This window comes from Seriola dumerili, unplaced genomic scaffold, assembly GCF_002260705.1.
Source record: "Seriola dumerili isolate Sdu_G_001 unplaced genomic scaffold, Sdu_1.0 BDQW01002429.1, whole genome shotgun sequence".
In the NCBI taxonomy this organism is placed as follows: Eukaryota; Metazoa; Chordata; class Actinopteri; order Carangiformes; family Carangidae; genus Seriola; species Seriola dumerili.
Window position 1 is genome coordinate 33,078 of NW_019176684.1, and position 16,923 is coordinate 50,000.

The 16,923-nt window shown below is 43.1% G+C and overlaps 1 protein-coding gene across 1 annotated transcript in view; it reads right to left on the reverse strand.

Annotated features, from left to right (window-relative positions):
• LOC111239386 (kin of IRRE-like protein 1) overlaps positions 1-16,923 on the reverse strand; it is a 70,681-nt gene that overhangs the window by 10,505 nt on the left and 43,253 nt on the right. The window contains exons 2-10 of the mRNA XM_022769258.1: positions 16,793-16,923; positions 11,075-11,224; positions 9,320-9,477; positions 5,476-5,626; positions 4,679-4,784; positions 3,737-3,885; positions 2,721-2,848; positions 2,113-2,239; positions 150-250 (exon numbers count right to left, since the gene is read on the reverse strand). The exon at positions 16,793-16,923 is cut by the window's right edge and continues 19 nt beyond it. Of these exons, the coding sequence (XP_022624979.1) occupies positions 150-250; positions 2,113-2,239; positions 2,721-2,848; positions 3,737-3,885; positions 4,679-4,784; positions 5,476-5,626; positions 9,320-9,477; positions 11,075-11,224; positions 16,793-16,923 (1,201 nt within the window). The remainder of the gene's footprint in view (positions 1-149; positions 251-2,112; positions 2,240-2,720; positions 2,849-3,736; positions 3,886-4,678; positions 4,785-5,475; positions 5,627-9,319; positions 9,478-11,074; positions 11,225-16,792) is intronic.

Consider the following 16,923-nt stretch of genomic DNA (forward strand, 5'->3'; position numbering starts at 1 on the left):
ACGGGGCCAAAAAGAAGAGAAAGTAGAAAATCATTCTGTTTTCAGGGTGGACGAGGAGTTGTTGTGATCAGGATTCTGTTTGTGGCAGATGCAATCTGAAGAGGTCGAGCACCTCTGCAGCAAATTACAACTTCCAAGGATGGACTTACAATCTTATCAGGCGGGGGTGTGCTGGCGATGTAACACTTGATCTCGCCTCTCTCCCCTCTGACAGCGTATTGGACCGGATCACTGGAGATGATGGGGGGACCTGAGCGAGTGAGATAGGACGGGGCAGAGAGACAGAGGCAGGATTACTGCAAACAGACCCAGACATTTCATTTAGAAAGGTTTGGAAGACACAAATCATTTCCACATTAATGTGCAGACACTGCTGTAAACACGTGACCCCCGGCGAGACGATATAGAAAAGGATTTCATATAAACTGTATCTGATAATGTGAAGCACCAGGCGGTGATTATTAAAACATTTGCTCCAGTTCTTGGCACAAAAACGACTGCTTTATGAGGAACATGATGGGCACGTTTTCCACTCATAAACTGTAGGCCCGAATGGGGCAAAGTGGAGGGAGCGTGATGTTGTGTTGGCAGCAAATGTGCTGGACATGTAAGGTTGATGTGTTAGTTGACCGTTTTGGCTTCATGGGGAAACGTGAGGGGTCGGGGAGAACCTTTGAAAGTTGTGAATTTTGTCGGGTCTCTGCTCTTGGTCGCACCGACGTTTATAACATCAGTTCAAGCTTTTCAGTGTCTGTGTTTGGGGCTAAATTTACAAATTACAAACTGACGGTGAGGTTGGATTTATAGATGTGTTAACACTCAGAGCTTATGCACATAAGATAAACCGTAGGCTCTGTCGTAGCTGATGTGCGCCTCTTAAAGCATTTAGCCACAGAGGGGGTGGGGGTTGGAGATGGGGACAGCTAGCGGCGTATCGGACCCTGGTTACAATAATAACCATGCAGCTAAACTCATGGAGCAGCCACTGTTTGGGTTTAGGTACAAAAACTGCTTATAATTACTTCGGCCGCTTCCGATAAAACATAACATAAGAAGCTGCTGGCGGAGGGAGACGACCTGCGGGCTCGTGTTTACACTACTGTTACTCATACTGCGGTGGCCCGTGTTGTAGGGATTGCACGGATATCAACGGGGGGGGGGGGGGGGGGGGGCGGGGCGCGGGGGGGGGGGGGGGGGAGGGGGAGGGGGGGGGGGGGAGGGGGGGGGGGGGGGGGGGGGGGGGGGGGGGTGGGGAGGGGGGGGGGGGGGGGGGGGGGTGGGGGGGGGGGGGGGGGGGATCTTATGTTGAACTTGCAAAATGAAAACTTGTGCATCTATGGCGGGACTACAGTTAACCCCTTGCGTCGAGTTACGTACAGCATAAACACAGTTTGGATGTCCAAAATGGAGGACGCTATCATATCAGCTGTGCTGCTCTGCTTGAGAAACAACTGGCTCCATAAAAACCGATGCGACGCGGTTTGCAGCCAGTCGAGAGAAAGCAGTGGATGGTGCAAAGATTTTCCTCTTAATTAACTGTGTTAACATATTGTCTGGTTGGTGAATGACTGTGGGCGGTCACTACAGGTCACCAAGCTTTCAGCACTTCATATTTTGCAAGGACGTGCCGATGAATGTCGCCGTCCTCCCCTCTGGTTTGACCAGGCACTCTGTCAGCCGGAGAAGATTTAAGGAGTATTTGAACTCGTTTTTCGTCATTGTGTTCTTGGTGAATCAGTTTTGATTTATTAAGCAATTGTTGGTCGTTCTGGGAGAAGGTTTTGGCATTGAAATATTGGCTCTGAGCCTGTCTAGGGCTGAAAAATTAGCTCCTGGGTTTGGTTTTCGACCCGGGCTGGAATGAATCAAGCCGGGTCGGCATTATTTTAGACCCGTGTGGTGCTACATTCTGTGCATTCTGTGGCGTCCGCTGTCAGAGAGCTGCAGAGACACGCATGATTACAGATTCTAGATCAAACAAACACATCACGGAGGTCTTTGTGGTTTAATATTCCTTCGTGTTTTCTGTGCACAGGCAGATCTGCTTTACATATTTTATCATTTTTTTTGCTAATATCAGCAGTGTTATTGACAGCAGAGTAAGTAACTGACCATTGACAGTGAGCATAACCTCAGTCTCTCCCACTCCAATCCTGGGTACGATGGCCTTGCAGACATACTGGCCTGCGTCAGCCTGGCTCACTGACTTCAAATACAGCTGGTTGTTGTTGCTGAGCACCTGGACACACATAAATAAGTAGATAAGTGTGCGTAAGGAGCAGGATAGTAGATTTGTGAGGTGGAGAGTGGAGACAGACAGAAGGGAAGAGATGTTAAGAAGAGGGAGGGAGGGAGATCTATATTTAATTCATAAAACATGTTGATTTACTCAGCAGGCTCCATTAGTTTTTTTCCTGGAGCCTTTCTTAACTTGTTAGGCATGAATTAAAGATTTAAGATATGAAGACGGAGTCTCACTACTAACCGTCTGCTTTACAACTGAGCAAACATTTATGAGGTCTGGGTCTTAGACATTAATATGGGCTGGGAGTGGGGGTTTTCTGGAGGATTTGGTTATAGTTCCAGGGATGGGCTTTACCCCAGTATCTGGCGCTCTGACTTTCTCCCCTTTCCTGTCTACACATAAAAAGATATATGATATTTTAATGAAAGAAAAACCTCAAAAGGTGAGGGGGAAAGGTTTGACCGTTTGTTCTTACCATGCTGGAGCCCTTTTTGGTCCAGGTGAGGGTGAGAGGAGGGTTTCCAGACCACTTGCAGTTAAGAGTGACGTCAGAGTCCACATCCACTGTGACCGGCCTGGGCTCCACCACCAGTATCGGGCCGACTGAAAGACAGGAAGATAATTAAAACCGCTGTACGCAGACAAATGTTGAGGGACAACGGGTGATCGGCTACAAAACCGACATCAGACAGGAAAAATTGATAGAAAACTGAAACAGGAAAAGTGGAGACACAAGCACTTTTTTCATAGCGTTGCCAAAATATCCAAAAAATTAAAAATACATTTACCCCCAAATTTCTTGTAGAACTTGTGAGAGCAGGAACAGTTTGTGAAGCAGAACCAGCAGGAGATTATAACCAACACACACACACACACACACACGTTATTTTAGTGGGGCGGATGGGCAAACCCACTGTGCAATTTATGACTAAAGCACGAAAGTTTCATCATATAATCTGCACGACCCCTAGGTTTTATTTCAGACATGAAGGCTATTTGTATCTGAGAGGTCATTGATCTCAGCGTTGCATTTTTCCCACCACTCTTCTTTTTAATCATGTAAATCTTTGCCAAAATTGCATTTTTTCTAATAAAGATGCTTATTTGCTGCTATGGCCATGTAGCATAATTTTACTTAGAGCACCAATTTTGCCAAGGGACTGCGGGGGACTATTTCTTCTTTAATTCTCTTCACTATAATGCAAACAAATGTACTTTTTGCTTTTCATAATTCTATGTGTTTCTCCATTTACTGAAGGCTTTATTTAAACATTTTTCAGCAACTAACACTTTCATTGCATCTATCATCACTACTTTTCTATATATTCATTGTTATTTACTTTACTTTGTTTATGTATAGGCTTTGACAACGAGTTGAACAATGACAAAATTACTCTCAACTTGAGCACATTAATCATCACATGCTCATACATCACACATCACAATCACACGTATACTGTGTAGTAACAGCTCGGGAGTGTTTACACTCACAGTGCACGTCCACCAGGATGCTGACGTTGGTGTTTCCCACAGCGTTGAACACCTGACAGGACACGGGCTCAGTGAAGAAGGAGTGATCGGCTGTGGTGACGAACACGCTCTCCCTCGCCCCCTCCAGCAGCACGCCGCCTTTAGCCCATCTGACGGAGAGCACGCATCACCGTTATTAAGCATCAAAAATAATTGTTGTGTCAGTTTGTCAGCAGGAGATACCAAAAGCATAATGGTTTCTTTTTTTTTTAATACTCTTTTGGCGGTGATCCAAATGTTTGATTTCCATTATTAGACATGAATGTTTTTTATATCAATTAAAGCTACGAAAATAACATTTTCATGTAACGACCTGAGGGAATGGTTGCAAAAAATAACATTTCTCTTCATACTGTATCTTGCCAGATATGTAGCTCAAAATCACAGAACCGTATTGCACATCAGCCATTAGATGACATTTTAATATACACTCAATAGGCTTAGTGCCCGAGTACCTGGCAGTGCTCCCACACTGGGACCCTGGGCTGGAGTCTCAAACCTCAGTTTAAAACTGTCATGTTAAAGTCCCGCATTTAGCAATTTCACTGCTTCAGTTCTGTCACTTTAGATAAAAGTCAGAGTTTAATTGTGCAAATGTTCAATACTTTCACCAATTCTGTTCTCTAAGCAGAAATTTCTATTCAGGGTCACGTCCAGAGGGTGGACGGAAGCAGACTAGAAAACTCATTGGCACAGACTCGCGGTCTGCCTCCTCATGCTGCTCTGCAGGACAAAGTCCATCACATCACATGTTGAAATGGACATGAAGCTGCGACAATGTTAAACAGATGGTTACAGATATTTTGGTTTATGTTAGGTAGTGCTGATTTTTTTTTTTTTTTTCCGATTTTAAAGCGCATTTGTTCTTTTAATAGTTAAATTCCGGTAAATCTTCATCCCTACCTGTAGCCCATGATAGGAGGGTTGGCAGTGGCCTGGCAGGTGAAGGTGACTCTCTCGCCCTCCAGGACAGAGCGAGGCTCGATGGACAGCGTCACTGTGGGTGGATCTACACAGGGAAAGATGCATATTCATTGCACAACTAAAGATAAAGTGAACAATGGCGTGAATGACTGTTGCGTTTCACCACCGCTGAGCAGCTTGATGATTGATTTCCCACATAAATAAGTCACACAAACTATAAATTTCGCAATAAAAATCCCTGCTTCTCTACGGCCTTCGTTACTGACACAGCACTGATTCCACATCTACTGTTACTGCGGTTATTCTCCCAGTAATTACCAACTACACCAGGTTGGAAAAACACATCAATCTTCTTGATTGAATATTCAAACTACAATTTTCTTGTGAGCAATCCTTCCTTATTTCTTCAGGGACACGACTGAAATCCTTTAAACACACAAAAAAAAAAAAAAAAGTTTCGTATTTTCCACGAGTTGAAGGAAATCAACTCGCTGAACTGCTTTGGGTGAAAATTATTGGCCTTAGAAATCGGTGCCAAAAACAACGCAAGCAGCTAAATCAAATCTGGAACAAGTCCAGATTTGGAGAATGGTGGAAAATAGAGGCTGTAAATTCATGTACACAGCATATGTGTCATTTTTGTTGTTAATTACTTGAAGGCGACAAGTGCCGGGGCATTAAAATGAGTGATTTTGGTATGTGCCGACACAAAAATAGCCAAGCCTCAGTCACACGAGCCCCATATGCACCAGAGAGAAAGAGAAAGACTAGCATACGGTGGACATTGAGGGTGACGGTGGCTCGTTTGCCCATGGGCACTGCCGGGTTGCTGGCCACACAGGTGAAGTTGGAACCACTGTCAGTGTCGACTGGTGTAATGGGCAGGTAGCTCCTGGTCGTCACCCTCTTCCTGTCCGGCAGCACCTCCTGTTCAAGAGAGAGAGGAGAGGAGAGGAGAGGAGGGGAGAGGAGAGGAGAGGCGAGAGAGAGAGAGGAGAGGAGGGGAGAGGAGAGGAGAGGAGAGGAGAGGAGAGGAGAGGAGGGTGCGGGAAGAGGATGGGGTGGGCAGAATTTAGGGAGGGGAACCGACAGAGAAAGATCAAAGAAGAAGAGGGGGAGCACGGTGGAAGGAAAAGGACAAAAAGGACAAAAAAAGGAGGGAAGAGGGAATATCATGGGAGAAATAAGAGAGAAGACGAGGAGGAGAGAGGAGAGAGACATCGGAGTGTTACTAATGGAGCCAGGAGAAATAAAAAGAAACAGCATAAAATACAAACAGAAATAACAATCTGGAGTTAGAAATAGAAAAAACAACAACAGAGGTTTAAGAGAATAAGTGGGAAAGAGAAGAGACAGGAAACTGAAAAGGTGAATTTAAACAGAGTTTATAGAAATCCATGTTCTTGTTTTTGTACTTTCTTTTCACAAGTTAGAAGTTTAATGACAGTGCAGGCGAGTGACTGTCTACTTTCAATTAATGCAAGCATTTCACTTTTATTATGACACCCGGCTTTGCATTTTAAAAACGAGAGCTGAATACTCATATAGAAACTGAGGAGAAAGACAGAAGTGCTGAAACATTTCATTGATTAATCGGCTACGGCGACTATTTCTGCTGCTTTTCTCATTTTTATATCAGTGTAGATTGAATATATTTGGGTTTGGTGGGACGGAAGAGGCAATTCAAAGACATTATCTTTGGGATCGGCATAGTTCACAGTTCTTGAGAAATTATAGATTAAAGGGCGCCTGTATTAGGAAAATATCCATCCCTCAGAAAATAATTGATAGGTGGATCAATAATGAAAATAATCCTTAGTTGCAGCCATAAAAACATGAGTTATAAATCGTCTTCCGCACAATGAGAACATAAAATCCAGTTTTCTTCGATTGAGGAGGTGGGTTGTTTTGCGATGCAGCTACAAAACCTGTCAAGAAAAGTGTGTTCAGCTCTCAGTGTAGTGTAAATGCGTGGTCAGTAACACGGTAACATAAGTGCAGCATGTAATATGTATGAGCATGTGTAGGGGGCAGGCTGCAACTGGCTGCAAGAGATGTAAAAACATCTGTGTTTGAGCGTGTGAGTCAGTGTGTTTGTTGCTGCATATGAAAGCAAAGATGTGCAAGTGCCAGTGTGTGTGTGTGTGTGTGTGTGTGTGTGTGTGAGCTCGCAGGCATCATTTCATGTGTGTAGGAGAGTATATGGGAACATGAGTGTGAATGAGGGAGAAAAGAATGCAAAATATATCACAGTGATAATGTGCAAGTGCCACTTACACTTACTTCCTGTGTATGTGTGTGTGTGTGTGTGTGTGTGTGTGAGAGAGAGAGAGAGAAAGAGAGAGAGAGAGAGAGCAAGCATCTGTGACATGTGGGTTAATTAAAAATGTCTTGGATGTTCTGTTTCAAGTTGTGTCACAACCATTAATTGTGGAAAGTAACTGATGTCTATTTCTGTATCCACGTGTGCCTCTCTTCTCTTGAGGTGCGAGCCTGATTGACAACAGTGATACAACGCTTATTGGAAGGAGTGTAATTATACACACTGTACATGTAGACGCAAGGCTACCGAAAAACAGCATGAATGAAAAATACTGCCTGTCAAGACTGATCAGATGAAGATCTGATTGAGATCAGAACGTGGGTTTAAATCGTGGGTCTCCAACCTCTTTTACTCCGAGAGCTGAGGGACTGAGAGCTCCTCACGTCTTATATTGCTGGTTACATTTATTCATGTATCGTATCAAAACACACAAACTGGTCTCCAAAACAAATCAGATGAATGAGATCATTTAACAAGTCATCAAATATCAATATCCAAAATTCACATTTTGTACCCAAAAAAATGTTTAAAAAAAAAAAAAAAAAAAAATCGGAGTCATGATTCAGTCAGACCTGAACACACACACGTAATAACACCACTGCAAATAAACGTCCATAAACATGATTAGAAATCAGAGAAAAAACGAGCTTAGTCAGTAATCCAGTGAAAGTTGTCAATAGGTACATCCAATGGTACAAACAGGAAATTTAAAATAGATAATTCTGTACACTTCATTTTCCAAAATGTAAACAAACATGGGTTTAAAAAAAAAAAAAAAAAAAAAAAAAAGGGGGCCCCAGTTGAAGCCCACAGCCTAACCCATTTAATCCATGGCAACATGTTTCCTGTTTGTTGGAAAAGTTTAGTTTATATCTGTTCTCATCATCTTATCTTCCTTATATCTGTTATCCAGAAGAGTTGCTATCACTGCATGTCGCCTACGGCAGATCTGATGTAAACAAACCTGACAGTAACTCATTTGACTGAAAACTGACAAATAATGACTTGGTGTTGAAGCGAGGGGGGCGCATGTCTGTGTGTTTGATTAAATCGCGGTTGGAGTAGATTCACTGAGTCGTGTTGTGTTGTGTTTGTACAGACTATATTCTCAGAACTTTGGGTGAGCTGCTCTAAAATTGCTGGTAGCTCCCGAGCCACCTGTAGGAGACCGCTGGTTTAAATAGATGGACGACTGGATTGGAGTCATTTACGTCGACATTATTTTTTTTTTGTGAATCCAACTTTGCTGAAAGTACAGGATCTAACTGCAGGCTGCGGCCTAGGTGGGAATCAAACCTACGGCCTAATAAAAGCACAAGTGCCCCTGCAGGTGTTATCAAGTTTCATTCCAACCCTTTTACTCCACTTTTAAAACCTCTTAAATGAAGAGAAACCAAAAGGTACGATCACTAAGATTCTCCCTCACTGTCATCGTGCTCAAACACTTTGTAGCTTAAAATCTAAGCTCTTATGATAAATGAACGATTTAATAAAGGAGAGGTGTTCATGTCATGCTTACATGTTTCTTTTCAAATACATCACTCATCTTTTGGCCTTAAAAGCAACATCGCTCTTTTCATTTCTCCTACTTTCATTTCATTTTATTTGTTGCCTGTTGAGACTTTCATCTTATAACAGAGCAGCTGATGCGTTCTCACAGTGAGAAGTTAAGATGATTTCCTTGATCATTTAATACTATTAACGGTTACAGACAGGTTTCAGTTTGATATAGTTAATACTGCTGTTGCATTTCACTGATGTTTGTGCTCTTTCATTGCCACTAGTGAAAATAAATACCCTAATTAAAAAAAAATATAAATTCTTAATTGGGTCCCAAATGCTTAAAATCGGGGTTTTAAGGCACAACAAGCTTCTAGCCACAGGTTTGCAGGTCAGAATTTGCAATTAGTAACGAAGATCCAAGAAAGTCATGCGCTAAGCTTGTTTACCATACACACACACACCGTGTTTCCCTAATGCAGGACTGCAGGGGTGCTGCATGGCCTGAGGTGTTCACACTGTAATTCAGAGCCAACGGCAAAAAGCACACTGTTTAAACCAACAAATAAACAGACTGAGAGTGGATGTTACTGAGCAGCAGATTGTAATTGTGCTAGAACTTGTACTACAAAGTCTTTTAAGCCATAGGAGATTAAGAAAATCTCATTTTAGTGTAATAAACTTTATGTGTTTTATGTGTGTTTTGTTGTCTTCCCCTGTGTGTGTGTGTGTGTGTGTGTGTGTGTGTGTGTGTGTTTGCCATTATCCGCCTGTGTGCATGGGTGCGTGTGAGTCACCGTGGACTGGTAGGCTCCCTCCACAGCGACTCCATCCTTGGTCCACTGGATGTGCGCCGCAGGCTTGGCCCCGCGGGTCACACAGGTCAGGTTGTACGGAGTCCCGGCCATCAGCAGGAGCTCCGGGGTTCCCTCGACCACCGGGTCCTCGGGGGGGACTGGAGGAGAAGCACACACAAGTCCGAGCGTTAAAAAGGACTCATTTGTGCTAGTGCGCAGTCATGCATACAAATGAACCTTTATATGTACATAATCAGTCCATACGTTCATGAGATTAGGTTGAAGCAATATTACCTTAGGCCTTTGAAAAACTCTGGAAATGCATCGGATTCCTATTAAGCTGAAGAAGGTTGGTTTTTCACCTCTTTGCCATTGGTAGTTTGTGATTTCAGTCAAAACAGTTGTCAGATTAGTTGCTGAACTTATTTATTTAACTTGAATTTCCTGATCAAATTTAAGGTTATGGCCACAGTGGTACACCGTGGTAATTAGTCAGGGAGTCAGGAGGAACTGTAAATGCACTGTTCAAGAGCGACATGTTTCAGCCAAGTCTGTGAGCTAGAAGACGTGCACCGAGCAGCATTTGGACACAAACTTGGGTCTGATTGGTTTGTGCTCTCTCTCCTCTCTCCTCCTGTTGCTCTCTGCAGGTCCTTCTGTCTCCAGAGCTGTAGAGTCTAGATCTGCAACTGCAAACCACCTACCAGCCTCCATGATCCTGCTCAACATCTGCTGCTGCTTGTTGCTGTTATTGTCCTTATTATCACATTACTATTATCATTATCATTGCATGGTGGTCCTTCCTCCTGCTCCCTCCCTCTCTCTCTCTCTCTCAACCCATCCGGTCCAGGCAGATGGCCACCCACCCTGAGTCTGGTTCTGCTGAAGTTTTTTTCCTGCTACCGTTGCCAAGTGCTCGCTCATGGTGGGACTTGTTGGGTGTCTGTAATCAATATTATAAAAGAGAAGGGTCTCGACCTGCTCTATATGAAAACTGCCTTGAAATAATTCCTGCTGTGGTTTGGCGCTATATAAATAAAAATTGACTTGACTTGACTTTCTGACCTCTAAGTTATACATACACTTGCTGCATCGCCACACTGCTGCTGAGGCCTTTCTCATTTTGCATTCTTGTGCTTTTTTCTTTTGACCCTCTTAATTTATTTTTAATGTAATATTGACAGTTCCAGCAAAGAAAAAGCTCAACTCATGGATTCTGGAGGTTGATTTGTCAGGAAGGATTGTGATTTGGCTGATGGAAACAGACGGGAAACACAAGAATGATGCATCAAATAACTGTGCATCTAAACCAGTAGTTCTCAAACTTTTTCACATCAAGGACCCCTAAACTGACACAAATTAGATCGCGTTCCCCAATCTGATAAGAGTTTTGCTTTAGATGTTTCAGTTACAGAAGGTGGTTTGAGACCCATGACCAAAATAGTCATACATTCTGTCATTGTGTTACTTATGGATGGAATTATAGTGGAAACAAATGATTACCCCTTTTTACTCGGGACCCCCAGGGACCTCCTCATGGACCCCTGGGGGTCCCGAGACCCCACTTTGAGAGCCACTGATCCAAACCAATCTTGTGATTTTAACCACATAGTCAAACTGTAACGGTGCTTCTGAGAGAAAAGCTCATTCTCTCAGACTCAGGAGACGTTCCTTCAAACTATACTAGCTGACAGAAAATCGGAAAAACAAGCATGAGAAAAATGGCCCCTGTGTCTGCAGCTGTGGTCCACTTACTGAGCACATTGAGTTTGGCCCTCCTGGAGCGCAGGGCGGCCTCCGTGGCCTGACACTCGTACAGAGAGTCATCAGAAAGCTCTGCATTGGAGATCTCCAAGTTGTACTGGCCGATGTCCAGAGCCCGCAGCACACGGTACCTGGGCCAGGCTGCAGGAGACACACAGCAGGTTTACAGTTAGAAAGATGGAGTCGAAAACTCATTTTGTGATTCATGCTTGGGGTTCCTTTTTTACTTCCACTGTTAGGTCGTGTTTCATAATACGTTTTATTCGCAGGTCAGAAAAGCCTGTCGCGTTTGGAAAATTAACTTCTGGAATGTAATTTAAAAATAGTCTACCACCTGGAAAAATGTGGCCTGCTGTTTGGAGATGATTGTTGGCATGAAGGAAGAGCTACATTACCCGCTGCTACTACAGTCATGAGTCATCATAATAGCACTGCCTTCACAAAAGATCTGTGTTGGAGGATAATATCATCTTTATTTTAGAAACAGTGAGTGATGAGTTTCAGCAACACTAAAAAAAAAAAAAATGGTATTGGGTTTTGGAGTAAAACTTTTTATTTCCCTCTACTAAGAAGAAAACTAGGTGAAACTGTAAATATACATGGGAAGGAAGATGCCAGGTTTCACATATTGTGACATCTTTTGTTGTGATGACTGTAGAAACATCAGCTGTCCAACATCCTCAGCTCAAAGCTTTGGCTGTAAAAGTATAGAAAATGGAATATGAAAAGAAATGTTATTAATTTAAGGATGTAGTTCACCTGAATGAATAATCCACTGAACAGGTTTCAAAGGGACTATTTGATGATAAACAGTCACCCCTTTGAAAACTGTTCCGAGAGGAGGTGTTGCGATATAACGGCACTGACGATAACTAAAAATATTGTGTTAATAATGCACATATAATAATATCATGATGGCAGATGTTAGGCCTTGTGGATATTTTGTTAATCAGTTCATCTGGTTGTTCTTTTTGTTGTTGTTATTATTATTATTATTATTATTATTATTCACATATTCTAGAGATATCACGATTATACTGTAATCAAGATTTTTTTTTTTTGGTGACGATAATGGTGAAAATGTGATATCACGTATATATCCTGTGGATGAGTGTCAGTGAAAATCCCATTCATCTTCACTTTACTGGGGTTGCAACAGAAAGCTCAGGAAATAAAACTTAAACTATCTCAATGGATAGACACCATAAAAAGTAAGTGAGGTAATACATTTTTTCAGTGAACGGAGCACAAAAACATTTTCAGAAAAGGGAACCATTGAAAACATTTGTATATCTACTCTTTCATCTTCTTTTAGTCAGTGTCAGTGACTGTTGTATTTCTCTGCTTGCCTGTGCAGCAGAGGACTGACACTTGACTTGTTTACAAGATAAAGCAAATGTAAAAGCTCTTATGAAATGGATAAAAAGCTGAATCACAATTGTATCACATCAGTCAGAGGCAGAGATCAGCAAATGGTACACATATTCATGTGGAAATGTCAAAGCTTTTAATCACAGCGCACGGACGGCGCTCAGCGTTTGTGGCATTTGTGTCGGAAGTTCTGAAGACCTTTTTGCATTAACCGGAGCATCTGGAGACCATGATAGTAGGTCCTTTACTCAAACAACCCAGAGGAAGGTAATGAATGCAGGAGTACACACACACACACACACACACACACACACACACACACACACACACACACACACACACACACACAGCTGAGGGGTTTTTGCACAAACACTGATCAGGCATTGCCACATATACAATGATGCCACATCAATTCCAGCATCATACGCAGAACTACAGGCAGCGCCGTTCCAATTACAACAGCCCCTTTTCTCTCTGTTTGAACCCTCGCCTCTCAGACAAAGACATAATTGAGCGTGACGTCCCACTAGGGGGCACTCATTGATCCTCCGTGCCCAATCCTAACATGACATCATGGATTCAGATGGCAAAGGCAGGCGAGCAGGCAGGCAGGCAGTCGGGGTATACGGAGAGGAGGAAGGAGGGTGGGTCGGGGGGGTGGGGGGGGACAAAAGTATTAGTGGAGATTACATCATCCACTCCAGCACCTCGCAGCATAGCAACCACAGAGGTGAAAGCACCCCGGGGAGAAGGAGAAGGAGGAGGAGGAGGAGGTTTGAGGACGAACAATGAACTGCCACCACTGATGCCTGCAGGTAGGGGATAGATGTGCGTTTCTAGGTATACATGTAAACATGACACGCATGTCGGTGCACACACTGATACATACATTATAAGGATTTTCGTTTTCACATGTACATGCGCAACTATGTGATGTGATGCGATGTGATGTTGAGAAAGTGTTTTTGTCAGTGAATAAATGCAGATCTCCTGCATGTGTGTGGGTGTTCAAACTGCAGGTATGAATTTACCGCACGCCCACTCTGTCATCAACAGCTGTATGACATCATACAGGGCACATAACAACAACCTCTTATATGTGATGTTACATGCATCAGCAACACATCCTCGGATCAGAATCAATTAATATTATTTGCTGGTGCATATATATTCACAACTTATAGACCCCCCTTCCTCCACACACACACACACACACACACACACACATTACATGACTTCATGCTCACAGTATGAAAAAGGGATGAAAAGATTGAGAGACAGTGTCAGAGATGAAGGAAGGGACGGCGGCACAGACTATTTGAGGATGAAGGATGGACAGAAGGTGATGATAGATGGCTGAAAAAGCAGAGAATAAAGAGACAAAGAGAACAACATGTTTATCAAACGCTGGTGTGTTTGCCACCGGGACCATGCTCGCAAAAAAAAGGGCTGCAAGGACAAAGAGAGCATTACCGACAGACAGAGAGAAAGAGGGAGGAGGAAGGGATGAGAAAAAAAAGAAGAAGAAGAGAGAAAACAGAAGAGGAGGAAGACAGATGAAACAGCAATGAAGGTGATGTGGGAAATACATAAAGCAAAGTGATGATGGAGCTGTAGTTTGAAAAGACAGAGGAGGGAGGGAGTGAAAGACGAGTGGGAGGGGAGGGAGGGAGGGAGAGAGAGCGAGATGTGCTGACCTTTACTGAACCTGTGAATTAAATTGAGTTGAACACAAGATTCACATCACATGTCAGATTATCACTTGAGTGACAATGTGTGTGTCTGTTTTATGTGTGTGTGCGTGGGCGGTGGGTTGATTCAATATGTGTGTGTGTGTGTGTGTCTGTGTGTGTGTGTGTGTGTGTGCGTGTGTGGGAGGTTATGTATGTGATGTGTTTGCGTGCTATACAGCGTGTGTGTCGTTCTTTGTGGGTGAATTTACAGTCTGATGAGAAATGGAGATTTGTGGGAATAAAGTATACGAGTGCTAATTTACTTCCTTGTTTGTAACGTTACATTTTGTTGACTTCATTTCTAAATAAGTGTTTGTTTGTTTTCAGAATGATTTTAAAGTGATAGTTCTGGTGATTTGACGTGGGGTTGTGTGAGATACTTATACACAGTCAGTTTATTGCCTGCAGAAGATTCGGAGTGGCGCCTTCTCAGTTTAGAGAAGCAGCCCAGAGCACCGGTACAGAAGTGATGTGCTGCTGTGGATGGGGCCAATCCTCAAACATGTAAATTGTATTTAATATTATCATATGCATATTTTGAATATTTTCAATGTTTTATCTTGTCGTCAAACCGCGCTTTCCTTTGGAACTACATTTTCTCAACCGCTGAACTACCGTATTCCTACGCACAAGCGCACCTACACTTAGTTCTTTCTGACTTAAAGTTATAATATGTAACTTTTCCACATTAAAATGACTGATGATTTGATGAATGATTTGGTCGCCTGCCAATGAACGTCATATCTGCTTTGCACGTGTCGACATTGCGCTCGCCTGCAAGAAGCTCAAGTTCAAGCCACATTTTCAAGATACAACTTTTGGTACACTTGGTTGTTTTTTTAACTATGTATTTTAACCAGATGAAGGATTTTAGTCCAAACCCCTCAGAGAAAAACACTGGGTGTGAAACAGCTTTATTCAGTGATTTTACAAGTCAGGGTGTGTTTGGTTTGGAGAGGAGGAGACGTCTGTGGATAATTCGGTTCCTGGTAAAAACCTCCTGAACGACTTGACACTGAAGGAATCCAAACCGGGAGAACGTTACGGTGATGGTGGTGAAGACAACAACTCCCATGATCACATACTATTTCACAACGTCGCCACGACACCGTCCTCTGTTATTGATTGAAAGACCCCTAGCGGCATACTGTGCATATAAACAGCTGATCCGCGGCGTGATACTGTGTGTGCTGTAAGTGCGCTTGGGCGTGGTAATATGGTAGTTCAGCGGTTTAGAAAATGTAGTTCCAAAGGAATGGGCTGTTTGATGGCGAAATAAAGTAGCGTACACTTCAACTGATATTGACTTCTTTTGGTGGACATTTTATTAAACCACATCACTCAGCTTCTGTGCCGGTGCTTACGTCTCCTTCTCCAAACTGGCAGGGCGCCGCTCCGTATCTACATACACTGTATGATTACCTCACACAGCCCCATGTCAAATAACCAGAACTATCACTTTAAAGTCACTTTAATGCAGGTAAAAATATGTATTTAGCATAGCATTTGAGTTTGAGTCTTTATAGCGTCACCAGCAGAAACTGTTGATGTCATAATCCTGCACACGGTTTGTCTGACAGGTGCTTGTAAGTGCAGAGCAGAATCACCACAACAGTCCTGCTGCGCATTACAAGATGTTGACAGTTAAACGTTAAAAAAGCATCTGACAGATTGTAATTCAAAAGCAGGTTTTTGGCACCTGTCAGTCATGTTTCCACATATTTATGGTGAAATTCATCAATAAATCACTTTTCGTCATCAGGAGCCTTTTAACTGGTTATAATGAAGCGTTTAAGTTTTAACATGTCACACAGTCTTTAATTTTGCTTCGGTGAAGTTTTTAATTTCTGGGACAGAGAGGCTTTTTCATACTTGAACACATGAAAGTCTGAAGGATCATTTTCATTCCTTGCCCAGATTTATCACGGGCAAAGAGTACGAGCTGCCAGCAGCTGCAGTCATAAGATGTCAATAGCAACATTCAGTGAGCCGCAGTGGTCAAAAGCTTGTTTGAATTTTGCAAAAATGGGGCTGAGGTCAGTGAAGGACATTTTTTCTCTTTTCTTCTTCTTCTTCTCTCTGCTTCTTATTCTTTCGGTTTGCACTTGTGAGTTTCCTCTGATCATTTCCTGAATGGAGACAAAAAAAGACTCGTCTGTTGAGGCTTTGACCCTTTGACTCTCCTCACTTTTGTTTGCATGTGATGCCTCTCCATCTCTGAAATGAAGCGTACTCTACTGTTGCACTCACTGTAAGTCATTCTGTATGTGCGTGTCGGCTTAAAATGTAAATGCGAATGTGCGTCTGCTTTTGTCAGCAGTGTGAGGGATTTTCTCTAATTCAGCATGATATACAGGACTCATTTTTGCCCAGATTGTCACTCACACGCCTCTTGGCTCTTAACTCTATCTCTCTCTGTACAGTGTTCATTCCCTTAATGTTAAAAAACCCCTGCACTTTTCAGCCATAATAGCTTTTGTCAGGGTTCTTACAATCAAAACTGAACCGAGACCGTGGCTGAGTTATTCCCCTTCTTCACTTCACTTTGATCCCTGCAGCTGCAAGGTTTTTTCTCCCATTACAGGATTTCTGTCCCCTCCCTCACCGCGCAGACCCTCGCCGATGCCGAGGGCCAGGCCGTCCTTGGTCCACTGGACGATGCCGCTGTAGTTGAAGACCACGCAGGACAGCACCACCCGTTCTCCCAGTACCACCGACTGGTCCGCGGGCTCCTGG